The sequence below is a fragment of the Spermophilus citellus genome (assembly GCF_964194105.1).
Source record: "Spermophilus citellus genome assembly, chromosome: 3".
Taxonomy (NCBI): domain Eukaryota; kingdom Metazoa; phylum Chordata; class Mammalia; order Rodentia; family Sciuridae; genus Spermophilus; species Spermophilus citellus.
The window spans coordinates 203,227,033-203,250,719 of NC_138184.1; the positions used below are offsets into that span (position 1 = coordinate 203,227,033).

Below are 23,687 nucleotides of genomic sequence, written 5' to 3' on the forward strand. Positions count from 1 at the left end.
AAAGATTAGGTACTATTAAGTTCCTCTGTTACACCCAGATTCCTGAGATAGTTAAGACAACGCCCTACTGGCCATTCAGCCTAGGGCCCTGTGCAGTTTGTCACAGGGCCCGAACCAATCAGTTTGAATGTGTACCCAGTTTAGAAGTGACCAATCACCCCTGCCCAGCCTGTTCCCGCCAATGAATGGACTAATCATGTATCAGAGTTGTTGTTCAATTTTCCCGCGCCTCATGATGATTTGTTCTGATGTATGCAAAGCCCCCCACCCTCTCCAAAAAGTGTACTTAAGCTATGCTTGACCTCTGCTCTGGGCTCTGGGCCGCTCTCCCTTCTTGAGTGAGCACAGAGCCCCAACGCGTTGGAACGGATCCCTAATAAAAATCCCCCTTGCCATTGCATGAAGCTAGTCTCGTGTGGTCTTTCCTTCTCTGACGTTTCGCCGGACCCTTACAATAGTTATATAAGATGTTAAATATAGTGTAACGTGGTTAGTTTTATTTCTAATATCTTTGCAACACTTCTATAAATCTAACACTATTCTAAAATTGAAAGTTTATTTTAAACAGGAAGGAAAAATGAAGGACAGCATTCTGGACAGGGACTATATAAAGAATTTGTCACTGTAAATAGAAAAGCTATAGTATTTCTATTGTCCCCTAAATGTGTAGAAAACAAACAAACAACAACAAAACAGTGTGTATTTTTTTTAAACATATTTTCTAGTTGTTGATGGACCTTTATTTTCTTTCTTTATATGTGATGGTGAGAATTGAACTCACAGCTAGGCAAGTGCTCTACCACTGAGCCACAACCCCAGCCTTAGCGTATATTTTGATGATCTTTTTCTTGTAAGTAACATGAGCAATCTAAAACTGCCAGCTGAGAACACAAAATGTCAGTTGAGGTTCAACCGTAAAGAACTGTGCAGCGAACTTAAAAGATTTAATATGAAGGTATTTGATAATTGATATACACACTCTGTGGCAAAGAAATTCAAGATGAAAAAAATTATCAATTATTATATCTGAGGCAAAAGAGAGGGTGTTTTGTATGGAATGGAGAGAGAGAGAGAGGTGTGTGGGGGGGTAATTCACAGGGAAGAAATAAGAACTTTTCTCCATCAGAGTTAGGAACAGGTAAGTTCAAAGTTGCATCTCTGGAAGTCTTCTTGATCTCTCAGAGTGGATTAGCTTCCCTGACTCCACTTTCCCCATTATACTTTCCATGACTGTAATTTATTTACTGACTTGTAAATAGATTAGCCACCATCATCTTCCAATGAGGACTTGGTCTTTTACTTTTAAAGATGTAATCTAAATGAGTGAAAGGGATTATGGTAATATGGCAACACTAACAGTCTCAGGTCACTAAAGTCACCAGTCTGGAATATCTGTTTGTTAAGGATCTGTTGAGATTTTATGTTGCAGAATTACTTTATGTCTTTCAAATAAAATAGGAATTAATGAAATTCATACTCAGAATATCTGCCTTTAGTACATAATATTTTAAGTGTAATGTATCAGTCGATTTTTCACAAAGATGGTATTGTTATACACAAGACAGTAAATAACCCAATAAATGATTATCCCACATAAAGATGTGTAAAATAGGGCCTAGATATTATTTCTCTAATTAATGTAAATCTAATCTTGGTCTTTGCCAAAAAATAAAAGTGCTCTTCATTAATTCTCAGATGAAACCTTTGGTTCAATCTCAGTAAACATTTTAGAAAGACTTTATATGGTACAATTAAAACCACAAACCCTAAATAGATTTTTGTTTTTAATTTCACCTATTTTTTAGCAAATGTTTAATATTCCTTAGGACAAAGGGCTCTGAGCAAACAGTGACTGTTTCACTCCTAAGAGGCAGTATCTACCTATGAAGCCCAGGAGGGACGCACACAGCATAGCCTGAGTATTCCCTGTGTGCAGAGGGGAGAGCAACTCACCCACCCTCTGCTCTCACAGCAGGGGATGCCTGCCCCTTCTAGTACAGACCTCCTAACTGTAAGCTGTGGGAGGCCTCCGCTCAAGTTCAGAGAATTACTTAGAGACATTAAGAAGCATCTGCCTTGTCAAAACATTTGGAGAGAGGGCTGTAGATAAAGACATTGTCGAGCTGCTTCAGACAGGAGGCAAGCAGATGAACAGAACCATAACTCAGCATAAGTGATTCTTTCACCATTCTCCCTTTCAACATGAGGGCAGCACAAGAAATTCCTCAAAGTCCATCCAAAGAAAGCACTTATGCTAGTCACGTGGGGATCCTGCTGGAATCTGGATTCTGATTTACTAGATATGGATTGAAGCCTGAGATTCCGCGTTTCCAATAAGCTTCCAAGTGATATTAATGCTGCTTTCTCAAAATCAGCCATTGATGAGCAGGAATCTAATGGAATCTGGGTAATTTTGTTTTGAAAGGAATTTGATAACTCAGATTAATTCTCTGAACATGTATTCAGGCTCTAACCAAAGGAACAACAAAGAAACAGCAGATCAGTAAAATAAATTAGACTGAGAATCTGCATTTAGTGCAAAGGAATGCAATAACAACTTAGAAAGCCTAGTAGATAATTTTATTTAGCCATAGTTCATTGCAATATACCATTAAGCAATGAAAACTATCTAGATAGTCACATATTTATCTCACTTTTCTCTCAAAGAAGGTACATGTTTGTAAAACTGACCAAAGAGTTTTGTTCCCTAGGAAATCAACTTCTAAAAGAACAAAAATTTAAAAAAAAAGCAACTTTTTTTTTTGCTATAATCTATATCAAAGTTTAATATATATAACAGATGAGATCTTTTCATTCTGGCTTTCACAGTATTTGAAAAGTAGAAGATTAAAAATTGCATTGCACCATGCCCTTGGTGACTACTGAAGGAACTAAATTGATTAAACTGTCACTCATCATTTACTGTGGTTAGTGCTTCATTAGGCACCGATAGGCACAATATATCTTAGTCAAATACTTCTGTGGAGTATTTAGTTCTCAAGGCATGAAAACAAAACCCTAGGTTGTGAGTAAAAGCCCCTCTTTAGAAGACATTTGCTGTAAAACAATGTACTTTTTACCTAAGGGGAAACTGAGAATTATTTTTCAAAGTATTAAACAAAATTATTTGTCCAAGAAGGTATATTTACAAATTAGCATATCAGCATAAAAATTAAAAGTAAAGTAGAAAGTAGAGCAGGCTAAGGTAGTTCAGAAAAGGTGAGTCCCAGGGGATCCTGCTGCTGACTTGGCCCCAGGCAGGTGACTGGAGTCCCCTCACCAGAGTCTACAACTGCAGTGAGACTAACAAGGAAGACCAAGAGGCCCAATTTTTGCACATACATTTTAAGTACTGTGGATGTGTATTTTATTAGTTGTCTGTTTTAATCAAATGGCAAAGCTGTATTTTGCTTTCTGGTCCTATTATCTAAGCCAGAAACCCAGGAACCATCTGAAATCCTGCCTTTCCTTTACTATACATATTCAGTCAAGTTGTCACATCCTAAGCCTTCTGAAATATTCCTCCATTTTGATCTCCAGCTACTTTCCCCTCTTTTCCTTCCCCCCTCCTTCTAGTTGCTTTCCAAACCTTACATCTCTATCCACAAACATCACCTCTTTTCCCTCTTAGTGATACCCTCATCCATGGTAAGAACCACATGCTCCTTCTACTCTAGCACTGTCTTTCTCAAGTCAGGCTGGGTAACCCACTGGTGGAGCCTCCTTTGGCACCCCATTTCTCTTTAACCATCTCCAAGGAGAAGTATCATCACTCACCACCCTATCTCTCCCTCTGACCTTGATGTTCTCATCTTTGTAGCCATAGGACCTGACAGTGCCTGGTACAAAATGTTCAATGAATACCTTTAAAATGAATGAATGAATGGATTTCATGAACTAGCGTGGGGAGTACATGCACGAGAAAACAGTAGAGAAAGCTATTTGATTGAGACCTGATATTATCACATGAAATTAAACACTAAAAAGCCAAGTCATTAATTTTACCGTATCTCAATTCTAATTCCATATATAAGACACTCCCTGAGGACCCAGTGGTCTCCATGGAAACCTCTGGTTCAGCGGTATGATTTACTTTAATGCCAAACTATAGAGACACAGGGCCTTAGAGAATGACTCAAACAGTGCTTTGGTTTTTACATGTTAGGAAGTGGTGCCACGTGCTGACATGTCTTCACTTCTGTCCTAGAACCAGAAACTTTATGTCCTTGACTCCTAGGCCAGTGATCCCTTCCTTATGCTCTGCTGCCACCTCAATTAGAACAATTTGTCTTTCTTAGGTCAGCCAGGTCAGAATAAAGAAAAGAGGATATTAAGATGACAACTTTGTTCTCTCTCCAGGCATAGAAATGCTAGCAAGGACAAAGAGAGAATGAAATCAAGAATTCAAAATTAAAGGTTTGAGTAAAGCACACAATAAAATCATGCTAGAAAATTGAAGTTTACCACTATTGTAAGTGTCCTGAAAATAAGATGGATGTTGATATTTAAAAATGTTGAAAAATTTCAAACAGATAATTATGGATAATGAAAGTTCTATAGATAGATTCTTAACATAATAACCCCAGGTTATATAAATAGCTGGGAATACTCAGACTGGTAACACCCAGATACTACTCATAATTAATTAAAAAATGAAAAGATGCCCTCACTGAGGACTACCATAAGGAAAAAAATGGAAAATGCAAATACTGCTTTGAAGAGCAAAGGAATACTATTTTTTTTTTTGTCTTGCAGGACAATGAAAGAAGAGGAGTTATGATAAAGTCACTTAAAACACTTCTGATGATGGCACATCTCTAAGGAATGAACATAAATCAGAACAAGAAGAAACAAATTATTAAGCCTTGCACATCTTTAATTTCTGTTTATATGACAGCTGCTGCAGAATAAGGAGGTTGTATTTTAAATCTTCTCTTGGAAAATGTATTAATCCTTGTATAACTGTATAGGGAATTAGGAAGAAAACTGTTCACAGGTAATTATCTTAAAGATCAAAGCAAATGACAAGTTCCAGCCATCTTTTCTGAGAAACTGTATCTGGCATATCATGAAGAGAAATCACTGCTAAAATCTTCATGTAAGTCATACTTCTACAAAGAGAACTCTGAACTTCAAGTATGTTAAATTCATCAGTTTAGTTCCAGTCATCAGATGGCATAGATGAACCCTGATGGACTATGGAAAACAGTGTTGAAATGAGTGCTACTAAGACAGATGACAGATTGCCTTATACTCTATAGTAAAATATTTGACAATCAATCTTAGCATATTGGAGATATGAAGGCAAAAATCTTTCCATTGTGAATCCTCATGGTCCATTTTTTGGTGAAAGCTGTGAACTTCATAGAATATTGTCATAGACTTGCTCTGGATTGTGTCTGTGCACAATGATGCTGAACATAGACTGTAATGAAAGGCACCCCCTGGAGTTGTGCAGTGGATTAGTGTTAGGGGTTACTGCTTGAGAGCAGGGACTTAGTGCTTTTCACTCTTGACATTCTATAAAGATTTGCTGAATGAATGGAGAGACTCATATTGTATACATGAGATCTTTGTGGGCAGGGAGCTGCCCTGGGATTCTAGAGGTGTTTTTATTTTACTTTATTGTATTTTATTTTGCTCCTGTGCCACCACCAACCAGCCAGTGTTGGAAACATAACCTAGTACCTTCACACTTGGAGGGTGTAAAATGGCCATAAAACAACAGTAAAAGAAATTATAAATTGTTTTCATAGAGTTCCAAAACAGTTTCTAAGTTAAACAAGCTAGGATTAAACATGACAAACAGATTGAAGTTTACATAGTAGCTATAATAAAGTTTTTTAATCTGTTGAGTTTCCATTACACTATGAATATATTAAATTTTTAAAAGCAAATATGGTAAAAACTAGCAATAAAGGAGGAAACATTTGAATTATCCAGCAGAATGAATGATAAAAGCCTTGCTAAGCTCTACAGAAAATGCAATTAGATAAACATCTCACTCATGGCATCTATTGTCTCACAAGAAATACAGAGAATCGTGAAATGCCAGAGCAAAGGATGAACTCCTTGCATGTGAACAGGAAAACATAAACCTCCTCAGATTCAGTCATTAATAATTAATCAGTGCCTGACACATTCCGTGAGTATGTTTTGTGTATTTTTTAAATGAAATTAGGAAGCTGATTTGGGGCCATTGATGGGTTCTTTTCCTTTTGTTTAATGGCATCTTTACCAATAGGGGTTTGAGGATACTACATTTAAAGAGTAAATTGAAAAACACAAAAAACATAATTACCTATGCAATTACATAATATAGCATCTAAAATCAAGATAGCATTTAGTACCTCTAAGGCATATTTATTCTTTCAGCATAATACCTAGAAATAAAAAAAATTATTCTTACCTAAATTATGCCCCAGACAATTCAGTGTCCTCAGCAATTAATTCACACATGTCACACAGAAGCTCCACTTTCATCCTTCAATGGGCAGCATGAAGTGGTCCATCTAGTCTCTTTACTCCCTATTGTCCTGTGATATTTACAGAGGCTCCTACTTTCTACTTTCTGTCCAATCCCATTTCCATTCAACCATGTCATTCCTGTACATATAAGCAGTCTATCTCTTCACCTGGACTGGATTAGAAATTCTCAATTGGCTGAAACACTTACTGAAACAGTTTCAAATGATTTTTCCTTGTTTGAATAGCAAGCATATATTGGATTTATATATTATAACTACGGATCCAAAGGACTACTTTCCACAACCCATTTTTTAAATCCATGGAAAATTTTTTATCATTTTAAGAACTATGGCTTCATATTTTATTCCCTTTCATCACTAGCTCATCAGTTAGCACATGACCTTCTTTTCAACTTTGCTTTCTATTAAAGTTCTGATTTCACTAACAGTTATATGATAAGGATAATAAACTTTTTATTTTAATATTTTTTGGCTATAAATGAACACAATAGCTTTATTCTTATTATTTATTTTTATGTAATGGTGCTGGATTGAACCCATTACAGTGCCTCATACATGCTAGGAGAGCACTCTACCACTGAGCCATAACTCCAGCCCAGGATTATAAACTTCTATCACCACACTACTAACAAGCTGCCAGCCATAAGGTTTCCATCTATACTATGCTGTTAGATTGGCACCAACCCATTGTAACCAGGAATTCAAATCCACAGGGCAAGGACTCTCATAGCCAACTGTTAATATCTGAAGCCATGAATATTAAATTGACAACAGATCAGGACATACAGTAAAATATTCATATACTCCTCTTTTTTTCCTCCAAAGACACTGAAGTGTCAGTTAAGGAACAAAATTTTAAACAAGGGTAAAAGAAATTTGTGAGGAGGCACAAGTGTATGAGAGAGAACCTGTTTTCAGAAGATGCAGATGAATCCCCACACACAGCTGCAACTTTCAGAGGTAGTCAGTATTTAACAAAGCAACTCAGAAAGGCTAAGCACACAGACTGTAAAAACTGTGAAGATGAGTCTAAGCTGGAAACAGGTAGAGAACTGAATGTTTATACAAAGAACAATCAACCAATAGATCCCCTCTAACCATATCCCACCTTACTCCCTATGCACACTAGTAGGACATATGAAACTAAACCTGTAAGGCCTTAAACTGAAGATAAAAATTGCAGCAGAGAAAAGGCTTATGTACTGAGGTGAAAAGAGGGCACCAAGTGAAAAATACGTCAAGTGGTGTGTGTGACCATCAACCTCCCTCTTCCACCATCATTTGAGGTTGTCAGCTGCCAGGAATCAGCACCTCAGGAAAAACAATGAGCAGGCCTTCAACATTGCCATCTGAAGACCTCCCACTGAGAAGTCCAGATCTTTCCATGAAGAGTATACAATGAACTGACCAGTGAACTGGCTTAGAGACTTGGAATGCATCATTTAAAAACATAAATGGACACCCAAGCACCTCACCCATTGCTATATTTGAAGAAAGCTATCAATCTAAACCAGAGAAAAAGGAAAGGAAACAGGCTCAATTCTGTGCACATGTGTGTACACACACACACACACACACACACACACACACACACACATACTTTTTTGAGGTGCAAGGTTGGGAAGATAAGTTATAAAATAAGAGATAAAATAGTTTTAAAAAGAAAACCCCAGAGGATTAATATAGGAACTTCTGGAAAGTATAAAATTTTCTACATTCTGAAACACCTAAGTCTTCATATTGAAAGGAAAATACCCAGCACCAACACAAAAATACCCTACCTACCAAGGCACAGCATCATGAAGTCTCAGAACACTGAGGACAGAGAAGAACACAACACTCACCAGAGGGAAAGTATGAAGGGAGCCACAAGTGGGTGACACTCAGAATAGAATCAGACTTCCCCACAGCAATATGATAAAGCTCTGAAGAAATGAATTAGTACACTGAAAACTCTGAGGAAAAATTAGACTAACATTCATATTTACTATGCATTATCATTAATTATACACTTACCCAAACTTTTATCAGTCTTGTGTGTAGAATAAAGACATTTTTGGAAAACTAAGCAGGCCATCTCCCCAATGCAACCCTTCTTGGGAAACTAAAGGAAGAAGACACATAACCCAGGGTATAAGAAATCTATAACAAGTAGAATTCCAGAAGGCAAAGGACTCCATCCCAGAAGTGACTATTGGGAGAGATGAATCAGGAAACCAATCAAACACACTGAAATACTCAGGGGCTGCAATAGTAGGAAGGTTTACAACTAACAAGTTCTACTCCCCCTAGAACTAAAGCTTCAGTGTTTTGAGAGGCCAGTGATGGCTAGAGCCATGGAAGAGGGACTTTTCCACAGAAGTTGTAGTCAGCTATTTCCAGATATGTGGCATTTTTAAAGCAAAGAAGAATCAGGGAAGAATATCCAGTCTCCTTTTCCTCCTACCTGCTTTTTGCCTGAACCCAACTGGAACCCAGTAGCCAAGGCTACTGGGGATGTAGTCTGTCAGAATCATCTATCCAGGAAGCAGGATGGCACAAAAGAGTTTAGAAAGGGATTCTCCCACAATGGGAGGGCCGGGGGGAAGAAAGCAGCCTTCTGGGATGACAGATATTCTAACTATGCTAAGGCAAGAAATCAGAGGGTTGAGAGATGAAAATGTCAAGGAAAAAAAGGCTAAGGGAGGAGATGTCAAGAAATTAAATAGGTATGATAGATTTGTTGGTGTGTTTGAAGAGTAGGAAAATATTTTTCTCATAACTGACAAATATTTTACAACTGTAAATAACTAGCAATAGGAACAAAGACAACTTAATAAAAAATCACAGGCGATTATTAAGTCCAAGAAAAGCAAAAGACTATACAGGGAAGAGTACATAATCATGAATACTACTTGACTTGACTATGAGTAATATATGATACAGATTGTATATAGGGAGAACGAGAAGAAGATGGAGTGGGAATGGTTAGTGAAGAAAGTTAAGCCCTCATCTACCCTGATACCTATTCAGTAGACAATGTCTAAAACAGTGTATCAATGAACATCAACATAAACAATTACTTAAGACATCTGAAGTGGACACTCTTGTTAAGAGTTTAAAGTACCTAGCAGCCCCTGGGAATTAAAGACAGGCATGGCTGAGGTAGGAGATCACTGGTTCCTGCTATTGTATGTCCTGGCAGTTGTTAGTTGCTGGCTATACCTAGAATAGGGTTTTATTGTCACAGTTTTGTGATTTGCAAACTGAAGGTATGGGAAGTGATGGGATTTTGTCAATTAAGGTAGCAATGAAGACAAGAAGGGTCAGAGAGAACTTAACTTGGGTTTTCAGTGATTTTCTGCATTGCCTTCTCTTTACATGCAGAGCACTGCTAGTTGCACGTTCAAAAAAATTAAATAACTTAAACATTAAACAGACTAGCATACATCCAATGTTCTCTAAACTTTGGGCACTGTTTTATATATTTCTAAATTGAAACACACACACACACACACACACACAGACTTTTATTTTTCCTAAAAAACAAAAACTTTCATATGTGACCATCTCTCGTTATTCTCACAAAAAAAGTGAGACAGCTGAGTACATCAAAGGTTAAAATAGTGTAATGAATCTTAGTCACTGTCTTTGGCTCTTTAAAAACCACTCCAAAACCAGTTTCTGGGTAGTCAATTACTTTGTCAACCTTGATTTTAAAAGTGGAGGTGGGGAGGATTTAATTTAAAAAAATTTCAGTTGTGAGAACTATGTACATTGCCTCCTTTTATATATTATCATTCAACTAATTTGTCACTACATAGTAGCCAAATATAATATGCTGAATGATAACACAAATTCACTTTTTCTCTCATAAACAAATCCATACATTAATAAGCCACAGTGAGATATAAAATCCACAGCCACAATAAAAATTTAACTGCCTCATTTCAACATTCCAAAGCCATCACTAAATTCAGCGGTTTGGGAGCCACTCTCTAATGCCATAATGACAGGGTAATAGAGAACTGTAATTTACAGAGGTAATTCATTATTAGGCAATGTAACATAAATTTTCTGTAAGGAATTTGACTGTGTAGTCAATAGTCCTTAGGTGTGGATTAAACACTCAAAATGCATTAAATCTCTTCTGACCAGTAGTATTTAGGAAAATCATTGCTATGAGAAGGTGAGGTCACAGTTAAAACCTTTTTCTATAATCCTGGCAGAATTATTATTAACTCTCAAAGGTGTCAGTTTGTGGTGATAAACTATGTGGTAATACTAAATTTAAGAGACTTCAGTAGTGGCACCAGGCTTGGAGACCATGGCTACCACCATGAGCTCAGCTTTCAAACACTGGGATGCCTTTCTGACTTGTCCCCAATTCTTCTGTTATGTTCCACGACATTGTCAGTGACTACACCAACAGTTCACTTGGATTGTGCATTTCCTGAGTAGCCCTTAAGCGCTCCTAAAGAGCTGCTATATCTAACAATGATTAATTCATGTCTTCTTTGGTCTTATAGCCTGATTAAGTAGAAAATATGCAAACAGGGTTGACAGATTACTTAGCTCATGAACTCAAATTTTCATTCTTACTGGATTCCTTTTAAAATGGACCCCCCCTTCATTCTAGCAGATTTGTTAAAAATATTAATGCCTGGAATTTGGAAGAATGTATGCCAGCACAGATACTGGCACCATGAAAATGTATTCAATCCAGTTATTCTTGTCTTAGTTTATTTTAAAAAGCTGCTCCTTGAATAAATCGGTAAAGTAGAATCTATTAGAACACTGATGTCAATAGACAATCCATAGACTGTTGGAAGAGGATTATAGCCCCCCCACACACACTATATTTAAATTATGCAAAGAACCTAACATGACAGTATAACTTGAATTATGAAATAGGAACTTTATTGTATTTGTGCTTTGGAATCACTTTAGTAGCAAAATAAAGAGCAATTTCTTATAAATCATTTTATGATATTATATATAATAAATTGTAAAGAGAAAAGGCTTTGTTTTTGGATGGGTTGGCCTTGAGTATGAGTGTTGCCCCTATTTACTAACTATGACCTTAACCATACCACTAAGTCTCTCTGGGTTTTGTTTCCTTTCAATGTATCATGGTACAATAGGTAGGTAATTAAAATGCATAACAGGGCTTAAAATAGAGTTTGTGTTCAATAAAAGTACCTTTTATTATTTATTATAATTATTATTCAAATGAAACCACAGAACCACATATAAAACAAATTTATTCTCAAGGTATGGGCTGTAGCAAGGTTCATTTATGATTCTCTTAAATCATTAGCAAATAAACCTAAGTTGTAGGAGATTTATTTTATTACACAAATTTTCTTGGTTCAGAAGAGATCATTAATGATCATGGCAGAAATTTGTATATTACCAATATGTCTGGTGATTAGGCTTATTTAATAAAAAGCAGTACTAAATGGTTTCATAGTACTTAATAAACAGGCAATTTCTTTTCTGAAACATGTAAAATAAATTTTAATGCAGACTTTTTGCTATATATCAAGAGAAATATGGAAATTTTTTCCTAACCACCCAGCTGCTACAATGTTAAATAAATTAATTTTAATCTTAAATCAGAGATGTAATAGAGGAACGGGTGATTTAATATGCAATCTCATTACATTTGACAGGCTTATTTATAAGTGATTTGCCTCACATTTTGACAAGCATAGTTAATATGTTAATTAGCTTTTAAAAAGATGATGAAAGGAAGAGACTGGCATGCTGTAATTCTTTGCACACTGTGTTGGGGAGCACTGTAGTTGATACCGCAGGGCCCCCCAAAAGCACTGTGGTCTTGATGAGATAATCATTTATTAGTTACAGTAACTTAGTCACCCAATATTAAACATTAATCCCTTAAAATAAGCCCAAGCAACTTAATGCTTTAGGAAACAAATGCAGTTCTAAACATATTTATGAGCTTCCATAAAGAATGTAAAGTTTATTTGGAGCAATGATCTCAACATCTAGAACAGAGCTCCCTGGCAAGGGAAGAACTACACAGATGAGCTGCTTTTCACCTCTGCACTTCTCTTAATGTGGTTTTCAGAACCTGGTAAGCCTTTTTGGTTTAGAAGCTTAGCAATGATTTCCTATGCTTTGACTTTCAAAGAGTTATAAAATCCAAGACTTAAGTTATAAAAGAAGGAGTGTTTAATTTGATTCCTCTACTACAATCAGGAGAAGGTATCAAAAAATCTTTCCTGAAAAGTTCTCCAATCACAGTGTACTCACATACTTCCATGGGACTGGAGACCTAGAGGAGCGAATCATTACAGCGCCAGCTCTAATATCCATCACTTGATGCCAACACATCAATGCATATGTGTCTTCATTAATATTTTTATTGCCTGTGGCTATTTAAACAGGAAACTAGAAACTGTAACACTGTGTAGGGATCGTTAGTTTTTAGTTACTACTCTACTGCCCCAGGATGGTAAATGAACTGTAAAAGTAGCCTGAAACCACTGCCACCTGCCTCCCTGCTATTGTCCATGGGTTAATATTTGCACTGCTCTTTGGTGCAGCTGAGCCATGACTCAATTATAGTCCCATTTCTAGGTCTCTGAATATCCAGTGTTGGTGTCATTGATGATGCAAAATTAGTGCCCTGTGAGTTTCTCTCTAACTGGAAAAACATACATTTTTACCTGACTTAAAGCATAATAACAAAATGGCTTGGAATAAAGTCAGATTGAAAATGACAGGCATAGATAGCACAGACATAATTCAGATTTTAGGCTTGGAAGTGAAGCTACTTAAACCTAGCACATTTGCTATTTGTTCTTGGCAATGAATAATCTTGGCATGTAGACAAAAGGGCATTTGGGGGCCTCCTATTTGCCATCAGTTTCCCTCCCTTCTTCCTAAATAACAGTCGTCTTCTTACGCTTCATTATGTCTCTGTTCAAAGGAAATTGGCAGAATGTGCTCAGGCTATCTTTGTAGAAAGAATGAACATGAAAACACACACACACACACACAAACACACACACACACACACACACATAAGAGGGGAAAGACAGACTAGAAAATAAATATGCCTGAAACAGACATATTAACAAGTCAGACTCTGTAATTCTTTAGATTTTAAAAAGCACTTCTAAAGGTTTGGGAACAATTAGCCACTAGCATATTAAAACACAGCTTCTCCTGATTCTGAGGGCACAATCTTAAATAAACTGCCAAGGAACTAAGATAAGACTGGCTCCAAGCCACAAATATTTCCAAACTATGTTTCATTAGTGGAGTCCTTAACTGAACTCTTTTTTTTTTTTTTTTTTTTTTTTTGGTGGGGCTGGGAGCTACTAGGGATTGAACTCATAGGCACGGAGCCACATCCCCAGCCCTATTATGTACTTTATTTAGAGACAGGGTCTCACTGAGTTGCTTAGCATCTCGCTTCTGCTGAGGCTGGCTTTGAACTCATGATCCTCTTGCCTCAGCCTCCAGAGCCTCTGGGATTACAGGTGTGCGCCACCACACCTGGCTTAACTGAATTTATTGAAAGGCAATCCAGAATTTGCATGCTCAGAAAAATAGAGAAATCCAGGTGCTGTAGTACATGCCTGGAATCCCAGCAACTCAGGAAGCTAAGGCGGGGTGGGGGGGGGAGGTCATAAGTTGAAGGACAGCCTGGGCAACTTAGGGAGACCCTGTCTCAAAATTAAAAACAAAACGGTGTTTGTAGTTTAGTGATAGGGTACCCTTGAGTTCAATCCCCAGTAGCAATATAAATATTACAGACAAAAATTCTGTAACTAAAGAATATTATGTTATGATTATATGCTTAGCCAACTCTGAATCAAAGGCAGAAAGCAGAAAGGTAATGAGAAAGTAACTGATAGCCTGATGCATTATCCTTAATTTCCAATCTTTCCCCCCATTGCAACCAATGATCTAAATTATCTCTTTTACCAAAGGAGGATCTACCCATTCTTGGGGGAGGGGGGATTAATAGTGTAAACAATGGTTTTAATGGATTAGCACAGCCACTCAATAACAGATAGTCACCTTTATTTTCAGCATTTTAGAATATCATTAAATGGTATTGGATTTATTAGAGGTCATTATAAAATTTATGACAATGGATCTTAGGATGTCTGATGACCAAGTTTCTTTTACTAAAAGCTACAGATCTACACCCTACAAAAATAAATATCTCAATGTGTACACAAAATGTTGCATATATTTTCAGTGGCTTTCCAGATCGCCACATCCCCTTCCTGGCCATGGGGAGGGGCTGCTGGAAGGCAAAATCAGAAAAATCTCTTCTGTGCCCTACATTACAAAGAACTTGACTGATTTCTAACCATAAAATATTTGGATCAAACAGACCAGGGAAGAAGGCAGGTCTCATCGCAGCCTAATTTACTGAAAAAGCCAAGATTACTGGGGACAGAGCAGTGAAGTGAGTACTCAACAGCAAACCCACAATGCACAATGAAGTTTGACTGGGGTCCCGGACAGGGTCACACAGCTGAATTCTATATTGGGGGCACAGTCATAGGGGAAGGTCTGTGTGCTCTGTGAAAAGTCTCACATGAACACAACTATGAGTCAAGGAAAGGGGTGTTTCTATGAATAATAACCATGTGTGACAGTGAGCCTGTCTTGAGTGCTGAAAATAAGATTAATCCTTTATAATATGATTATAACATCTAAATCACACTTGAGTGCAATCTCAGAGTAGTTTTCTATTTATAATAATTACGTATTAAATCTTGCCAGTCTTTGGACCTCATGAGATATATTTTTAAGCTCTGCTGAGACACTGTATAAAACTGAGACTACCAAAATTAAACTTCAGATTTTTTAAACTAATCATTTTATTTCACTTTGGATAACTGGTATCAACAATTTTCAGGGCATATTGTGAGCAATTTGGTACCTAATACTTATGTTTAAAATTTCAGACTATGTGTCTGAGTTTTGTTGTGAATTTAAACATGTTCCCCACAACTTCCAAATAAATCTATTGCTGTTTGGAGATATATACTTCCTTGTCATAAAATAAAGGCACAATTAAGACCCTTAAGGAGAAAAATAACAATTAGAAAAATGTCTCTGCTTCTGTCCATCAAGAATCCATTACCAGACACCATCTGCAGGCAGACTCTGATTAGGGAACATTCCCAATCACGTTTTTAAAAATCTACTAGTACTTCCACGCACAGGGAACAATCCTACACCATTAATCTTCATCCAAACTGTTAAGATGTTTGTCTAGGCTTGACCCAGACCAAGCAACACATAGATTAGTAGAGTAAAGCTTCCATTTCTCACCACATGTCAAGGCAGGTGGAATACTCTGTGGAGCCCAGGAGGACATCTGGAGGTCTGTACCATAAGGTAACTACTTCATTGGAGTATGTGTGGCTGGGGACAGATTTTGCTCTTGCAAGACCTGTGGGTCAGATGAAACATAAACAAGTTAAATCGGCATTAATAGAACAAGGGCTTTAAATCTGAACATTCTTAATTTTAAAAGGCCAAACACACTTTGGTAATTCAGAATCATGAATGCAATACCATGAGGAGAATATATTGTGATCTCTGTGTTTTGATACATGGTAATAACCATTAAAACATTTATATTTCCAAATAAAGCACTAATATCATGAATCAGTAAACAAATAATTTAAAGACTATCAGACTTAGCAGAAAAGCTTAGATATATCCTGGACTTTTCCAAGTATGTTTTATAGAATTCTATTCTGAGAGTTATAAATCTGTGTTATAAGAGAGGATTCCTTTGAGAAAAAATGGAATTTAGGAAGATATACAGTTTCACAATTGGAAGAGTTCTCAGGGCCCCTAATTTTTTTATATGTATTTGTGAATCTGCAGGAAAAGTGTATGATACTTTTTTCAAAGGGTTGTCCCCAAACTTTTTGTAGTTTCAGTCTTCTCTCAAATACTTACTAGGAAACGCTTAGTAGGGAAACTCATTTAAAAGTCAACAATTATAACGGAATCACCAAATAAACCTGGTACATATAGGTGATGAGAGAATATATGATAAATTAAAATGTCTTCTAAAAATCTTTTAAAACTGGGGAAATGATCACATGTGAAGTGAAAATAGTATATGCAGCTTGACTTCATAACTGAAAATCCTTACACACAGAAAAAAGAATGGCAGAAAATTGTGTGAATGTCTCCAGTGATTACTTCTAGAGTATAGGATTTTTCTTTTTTAATTTTTTTGTTTTTTTTCCAAGTGTTGTGCAATAAATATATAATCCTTTTAAAAATCACATGGTATTGTCCCTCACCAAAACCCCAAAACAATAAAGCCAACCTACCATAGATTGAAACTGTGAGCCAAAACAAACCTTTCTTCCTTTTAATTTGATTACCTCAGGTATTTTGTCACAGCAATGCAACACTTACTAATAAAATAAAAAGTAATATTTACTACTATGATGCTCAAGGCACACAAAACATTTTATAGTGAATACTCCTTTCCATATTCATTTTAATGTTCTGATTACTAAAATTTTTATGTAGTATTTAAGAACATGAGTTTTCCTGCTTATTAAATATAGCATTCCATTTTCTGTATTCCATGCAAAATTAAAATTTATAGGCCAGCAGTTAAGATAAAGAATTTTTCATAAAATCAACCAAGGTTTTAGTCACTCAATTTTTTTCTACAGTGAAATTTTTTTAATAATGTGAAGGTATATTATAAATTGGTCAATGCTTAAAGCATTCCATATTAAAATATATAGATTATACGCATGGTACTCAATTTTCCTGCACGTGAATAGAATAACTATTTCCAATAACATATTTACATAATAACCTCTTCTTTCCTCTGCAAGGTTTTGTCTAACCTCACTTCAGGCAAAACTTAAGTAACAGAATAATCAGAATGGGAAAGTAGCACTAAAATTTGGTCATCACATTAAAAGGTCTGGTTCCTCCAATGACTATGCTTTAATAAAGAGACCAAAGAGCTAAGTACAAGCCCTAAAATAGGTTCTGACTCATTCCATATGCTGTTGTCAAGTCAAATAGGATGGAAAAAAAATCAGGCTGGATTCCCTTGGTTTTCCTGAGGCCCTGTTGTCAAAAGCCAGGCCAGAGGGATAAAAGAATGAAAACCCATGAGATTTCTTTGACACTTCAGATGACCAGTCTGTTTATAGAAAAAATTGTGACATTCTCAACTGTAAAGAGAAAATTAGGCCTTAAGATAACCCAGAAATAGTATAAATCAACGTAATTACAAGTAATTTCCAGATCACATACGAATCTGTTAAATTGGTTAGATATTTGTGGAAAATATAAATGGAAAAAGATCTGAGTCTTCATAATTCTCTCCTCCTTCCCATCTTCATTTAGATGGGCCATAAAACTTCACAAATGACAGTGAAAATGAGTTTTCAATATCTAACTTTTCAAATCATTAAGACTGAGCTTCTTAAAATGGCTTTATGTAAGTGTGAACAGAATGAAGAATGCTATATACTCTAAGATAGTCTCCTGCATTGCTTGAAGAAAAACTCTTTCATCCTCTCCCTTTAATAGAGTTAGTCAATTAAAACAGTTTCTTGTGGAAAGTGTCCTGTATATTGATGAACAAAAGGTTTTCACCTGAAAGATGTTTCTGTCCAGTTAATAAGGTCAATAAACCCAAAGTATTTCAGGGAGGGAGTACATACTTAAAACAGCAGCTCAATCAAAAAAAAAAAAAAGAATATTAAAGAAAAACAGAAAGAATACCACGAAGTATGAAAATACAACCGTATTCAACTGAATATTTTTGAAAAAAATTTGATAAAGCTAATACTACGTATTTATATAGTTCATGCATCAAAACACGCTTACTCATGCAAAATTTATTAAACTGCATCCTCCAGCTGAAGGAAAACGGTAGGACAGGATTAATTAGCACAGCATGTGTGAAAGCTCTCTTTCTCTGTTCCTTGTCAGTTGCTATGGTTACCCTACAGGAAGAGAGCTACACTACCTTTTAAAAAAGATGAAGTTCATGGGTTATTATCAAAACTTCTTATATAATGTTTAGTTTGAATTAAAAGTCAAAAAGCAAAGTAAACCGCTAACCGAGTGAGTCTAGGTTATTTGCACATAGTTGTTTTGGGTGAGTCTGTGCAAATGAGGGGGAAGAGTTCCTATGGGTTCCTAAAATGGCTTACATAACAACTTAGTGTGACCAGCTTTGAGGGGTTGCCATGTTCACCTGATGAAAGACCCTACACCATCGGGGGAATATTGTTATTCAAGCCTTACTGCCAAGGATTCAAAGTTAGTCAGCTCTGATACCAGCATAGCAGAATCCTGGATGCACAGAGGAGTTACAGAAGCTTTATAGCTAACTGCTTACCAATGAAAGAATCATTTTCCATCTCTCTCTACGATAGCCATCTTCTGGATATTGGTTCTACCATCTGGCAGGAACAAGAATGACTCACAGGACAGTGCGTCCAACACTTGACTAAAAGCACATCAATCCTTCTGTACCAAACAACGGAGACTCTCCAGACCTTATCTTAACAGCTCTCTCTGCTTGCATTAGACTCTGGACCACTTCCTTTCTTTCTTCATTTTGTTTTGTTGGTTCTTTTTAGTTATATGTGACATTAGAATCCATTTTGATACAATTATACAAGCATGTAATATCTTATTCTAATTAGGACTCCACTTGTGTAGGTGGGCATGATGGTATTTACATATAATACATAGGAAAATTACATTAAATTAATTCTACTGTTTTTCCTATTCCTCCCTTCCCTTTGTTCCTCTTTGTCTAGTTCTGAATAATACTGAATTTCTCTTCTTTCCCTTCCCTCTCTTTATTGTGGTTTAACTTCCATATATCATCAAAAAGATTCAACCTTTGGTTTTTTGGGAATGGCTTATTCACTTAGCATGATATTGTTCAGATCCATCCATTTCCTGGCAAATGTCATAAGGACATTCTTCTTCATGGCCAAGTAATATTTCATGCATTTCCATTATATATATATATATATATATATATATATATATATATATATATATATATATCCTTATTCATTCATTGATGGGCATCTAGATTGGTTTCACAGCTTATCTATTGTGAATTGTGTGGCTATAAACATAGATGTGGCTGTGTCACTGTAGTATTAGATTTAAAATTCTTTGGATATATATCATGGGGTGGGATAGGTGGGTCAAATGGTGGTTACATTCCAAGTTTTCTGCTTTCTAGAGTGGTTGCATCAGTTGTATTCCCACCAACAATGTGTGAGTGGGACTTTTTCCCTTTTCCCCACATCCTTGCCAACATTTGTTCTTGATAATTGTCATTCTTCCTGGAGTGAGCTGGAATCTCAGCATAGTTTTAATTTGCATTTCTCTAATTGCTAGTGATGTTGAACATTTGTTGATTATTTGTATTTCTTCTTTTGAGAAGGGTCTGTTATGTTTCTTTGCCCTTTTTTTATTGGGTCACTTCCTTTTGTGGTGTTAAGCTTTTTGAGTTCTTTGTACATTCTGGAAATTAATACCTTGTAAGAGGTGCAATTGTCAAAGATGTTCTTCCATTATGTAGGCTCTCTCTTCAGTTTCTGATTGTTTCTTTTGCTGTGAAGAATATTTTCAGTTTGATGCCATCCCATTTGTTGATGTTTGATTTTATTTCTTGCGCTTTAGGAATCTGTTCAGGAAGTCGGTTCTTGTGCCAGTGTGTTGAAGTGTTGTGCCAATCTTTTAGTCTAGTAGATGCAGGGTTTCTGGTCTAATTTCTAGGTCTTTGACGAACTTACAGTTGATTTTTGTGCAGAGTGAGAGATAGGAGATAACTTTTATTCTATTAAAAATGGATTTCCAGTTTTCCCAGTACCATTTGTTGAAGAGGCTATCTTTTCTCCAGTGTGTATTTTTTGGTGTCTTTGTCTTGTATGAGGTAACTGTATTTATGTGGATTTGTCTCTGTGTCTTCAATTCTGTTCCATTGGTCTTCTTGCCTATTTTGGTGTCAATACCATGCTATTTTTGTTACTATGGCTCCGTGGTATAATTTAAGGTCTGTTATTGTAATAAATCCTGTTTCATATTTCTGGCTAAGGACTACATTTGCTATTCTGGGCCTCCTATTTTTTCCAAATGAATTTCATGACTGCCTTTTACATTTCTATGAAGAACATCATTGGAATTTTGGTGGGAACTGTATTGAATCTGTATAGCACTTTTGTTACTATGGACATTTTTGACAAAATTGATTCTGTTTTCTTAAGAATATGGTACTCCCTTTCTTTTAAGTATCTTAACTTGACTTCTCTGCTACAGAATAGTTAATTAGCAATTACTTGGTTTCCTAAGACCTTTCTTTATTTGCCCCTTAAATGCTTGTTTTGCCTAGGGCAATGTACTCAACTCTGAGCTTTCTCAAACATAACACTCTGTGGTCACTGTGGCTAATGTCATTTTTAAATTGTCATCCAGAGTTGAGTTTTCCCAAAATTTCACTTCAGATCATACTTACCCCTGGACTTCAGATCTGGTACTACTCGATTCCCCACAAGAGATGGGCACTAGAATTTCCTCCTGGCATACAGAATGAACCTACCAGAATTAACACAGGGAATATACCAGAAGAGTCTTGGAGAAAATGCATTTAGTAAATAGTTTTAGGTCCCCCAAATAGTCAAAATTTTTTACCTGTACCACTATTATATTTTATGTTCGCTGCACATGTAATTATTGTTTCAAATTCCAATGCATTCTGTTTTTGTAGTTGTTAAAATTGGTTGGGAACCTGATGAACTAACTCTATGGAGAAATTTGCTGAATCTATGATAAGGGCAGAAATGATAATTCCCATTTTTCTGCTTTGTGCAAAGAATTGGGAAGGAGCTGGTAACATTAATTTGCTATTGTCTAATAAAGTGGAATTAATAATGGCAAAAGCTGCACAAATTGCAGCAGTTGAATAAAATACAGCAAACAGAATTATCTCTGACTTCTTTAATGTCTTTCCACACAGCAGGGCACTGTTTTTTCTTGACACGGGTTTCATTATTATATGACAGCCATTCCCACACTTCTCTCACACTCCTCATTCAGTCCCTAAATACTCAGAAAAAGGATGCCTTGGTCTTAATTCAGAAATAACTATTCCTAGGAGAAGGACTCCTTTCTTCATGATTCATCTCCAAAAAGACATAAAATATTTGGGTGATATTTTACCACCCTCATTTAGGTGGGAAAATACTGGAGACCTCTTGATTCTTGGATCAAGTCCAAGGGTAAGAGTAGAGAAAAGCTTTCAGATTTCTCTCCCATTTCATGGTCCTACAGACTGACCATGAGATAACATTTTAATGGGATTATCTTTCTTATACAGGGTTTATATTAAGTAAATTATGGTGGGCTAAAACTAAAAGACTGGAACCTCTTCCCTCTTCACTTGGCAGGTTTTCCCTGGATGACCTTATTTAGCTCCATGGCTTCTGTCACTACTCATATGCTAATGATTCCAAATCCATATCTCTAGCATTGATCTTCCCCTAAAGCTTTGGACTTCTATATATATTAAAAAAAAAAAGTCCACTTAAAACGTTCATGATTCCATAGGAAGTGTCTCCTTTCCATGAAATCAGGGCATCTTGAGGACTGGCCTTTGCTTTTTGCACATTTAACACCACACAGCATTTTTTAAGGTGGAAAAACATTTCAAGATTACATTTAGAGTCTTCCTTTCCTTGAACATAACATCTTTGTTTTGGTTTTCACCCAAATTTCTACTTTAGCAGAAGCTGATCTTTATAAGATATGAAAATCCCTTTAAAATGTTTTGATTAGCATTTGCCAGTCTTTCTACTGAATAAGAGTAATATTTGAAGATAAATTCTAATAAAATGAAAGTAAGTTCAGACACATTTAAATATTAAAGCAATATTTTAATTTACTAGGACTTTATTTAATTACCCCTAAAATTTTAGGTCCAAAAATGATGTCTAATTTGTCTACCCTAGAAGGTAGAGTCTTTTTCATATTTTTCACTTTTAAGTAAGAGAAATAATCATAGCATTTTAATGAAGATGTTCCAAAAGTGGAAGAAAATATTCAAATAATTAATATTAATATACTGAAGTTTTTAAATTTTCTATTTTTATATGAAAGATAAAAACTTTTACATGAATATTACTTTAAATAAAACTGATAAATGAAGTAAGACCAATTAGTCATAATTCTTCAGCTGAATATCATAAGAGGAACATGCTTTTATTGTCTCATTAGCCTGCACAACTAAAGACTTGTAATATGGGACCTAAATTTCATATTGGTTCTGGCACCACCTTGTTAGTTGTGTCTTTTTTATTAAGTCACTGAATCACTCAAGCCTTGGTTTTGTGTATAATGAAGGGTTTAAGGTCAGGGATCAGCAAGCTGTGGACTAGTAGCCCACTGGCCTCTTGACTTTTTGCTGGAAAATGCTTATGCCCATTTATTCATATATGGCAATGGCTGCTTTTGCACTAAATAGCTGAGTTGAGCATTTGACAGAGATCACTTGATCCATAAGGGTACAATATTTGGTATCTGGCCCTTTAAGAAAAAACTTGCTACCAACCCCTGAGGCAGTCTGTTAACATTAGGGTTTGTCCAAGCACCAAAATGCAGAGATCCCATGAAACCACCACTAAAAATCTTATTTATGAAACGTAAGATCATATATGTACAAATTCCTAAAAAGCCTTTTAACTAACCCCACCTCAATGATCCCATCATACAGCATCTGCAATAGCAGAGGATACAAAATCATCTTCAACCGAGTGCATGTGAGTATCTCATCATTCTCACAGTTCGCTGCTTTACATTCCATTTTCTAGTTTCTGCTTCCCAGTTAATGAAACTCATGGTTATTATTCTAATGCTAGATGACACCACAACACAGAGAATGAATTTAACAACCTAACTAAATTGCCAGTTTGGGTGAATTTTCATATCCATGCTGATTTGTTTCCAGATTTTAGAAATTAAAGGTATAAAATATTAAATTCATCATAAGAATCTGTTTTTAAATCAATACATAATACGAATGCTAAAGCATTCACTTATAAATGTGTATTAATATATAACCAAAATATTCTATGAGTATGAATCAGTATGTGTTAAAGAAAAAAAACAGCCATGAAATAATCACAACTCTGATTA

The 23,687-nt window shown here is 35.9% G+C and overlaps 1 protein-coding gene across 2 annotated transcripts in view; it reads right to left on the minus strand.

The window, feature by feature from the left end:
- The window catches only part of CDK14 (cyclin dependent kinase 14), a 600,063-nt gene that overhangs the window by 239,985 nt on the left and 336,391 nt on the right, over positions 1 to 23,687 (minus strand). For both annotated transcript variants that reach the window (XR_014021222.1, XM_081287662.1), the window contains exon 9: positions 15,801 to 15,921. Coding sequence is in view for 1 of the 2 variants with exons in the window: in XM_081287662.1 (XP_081143788.1) it covers positions 15,801 to 15,921 (121 nt within the window). In the remaining variant the exon portion in view is untranslated. The remainder of the gene's footprint in view (positions 1 to 15,800; positions 15,922 to 23,687) is intronic.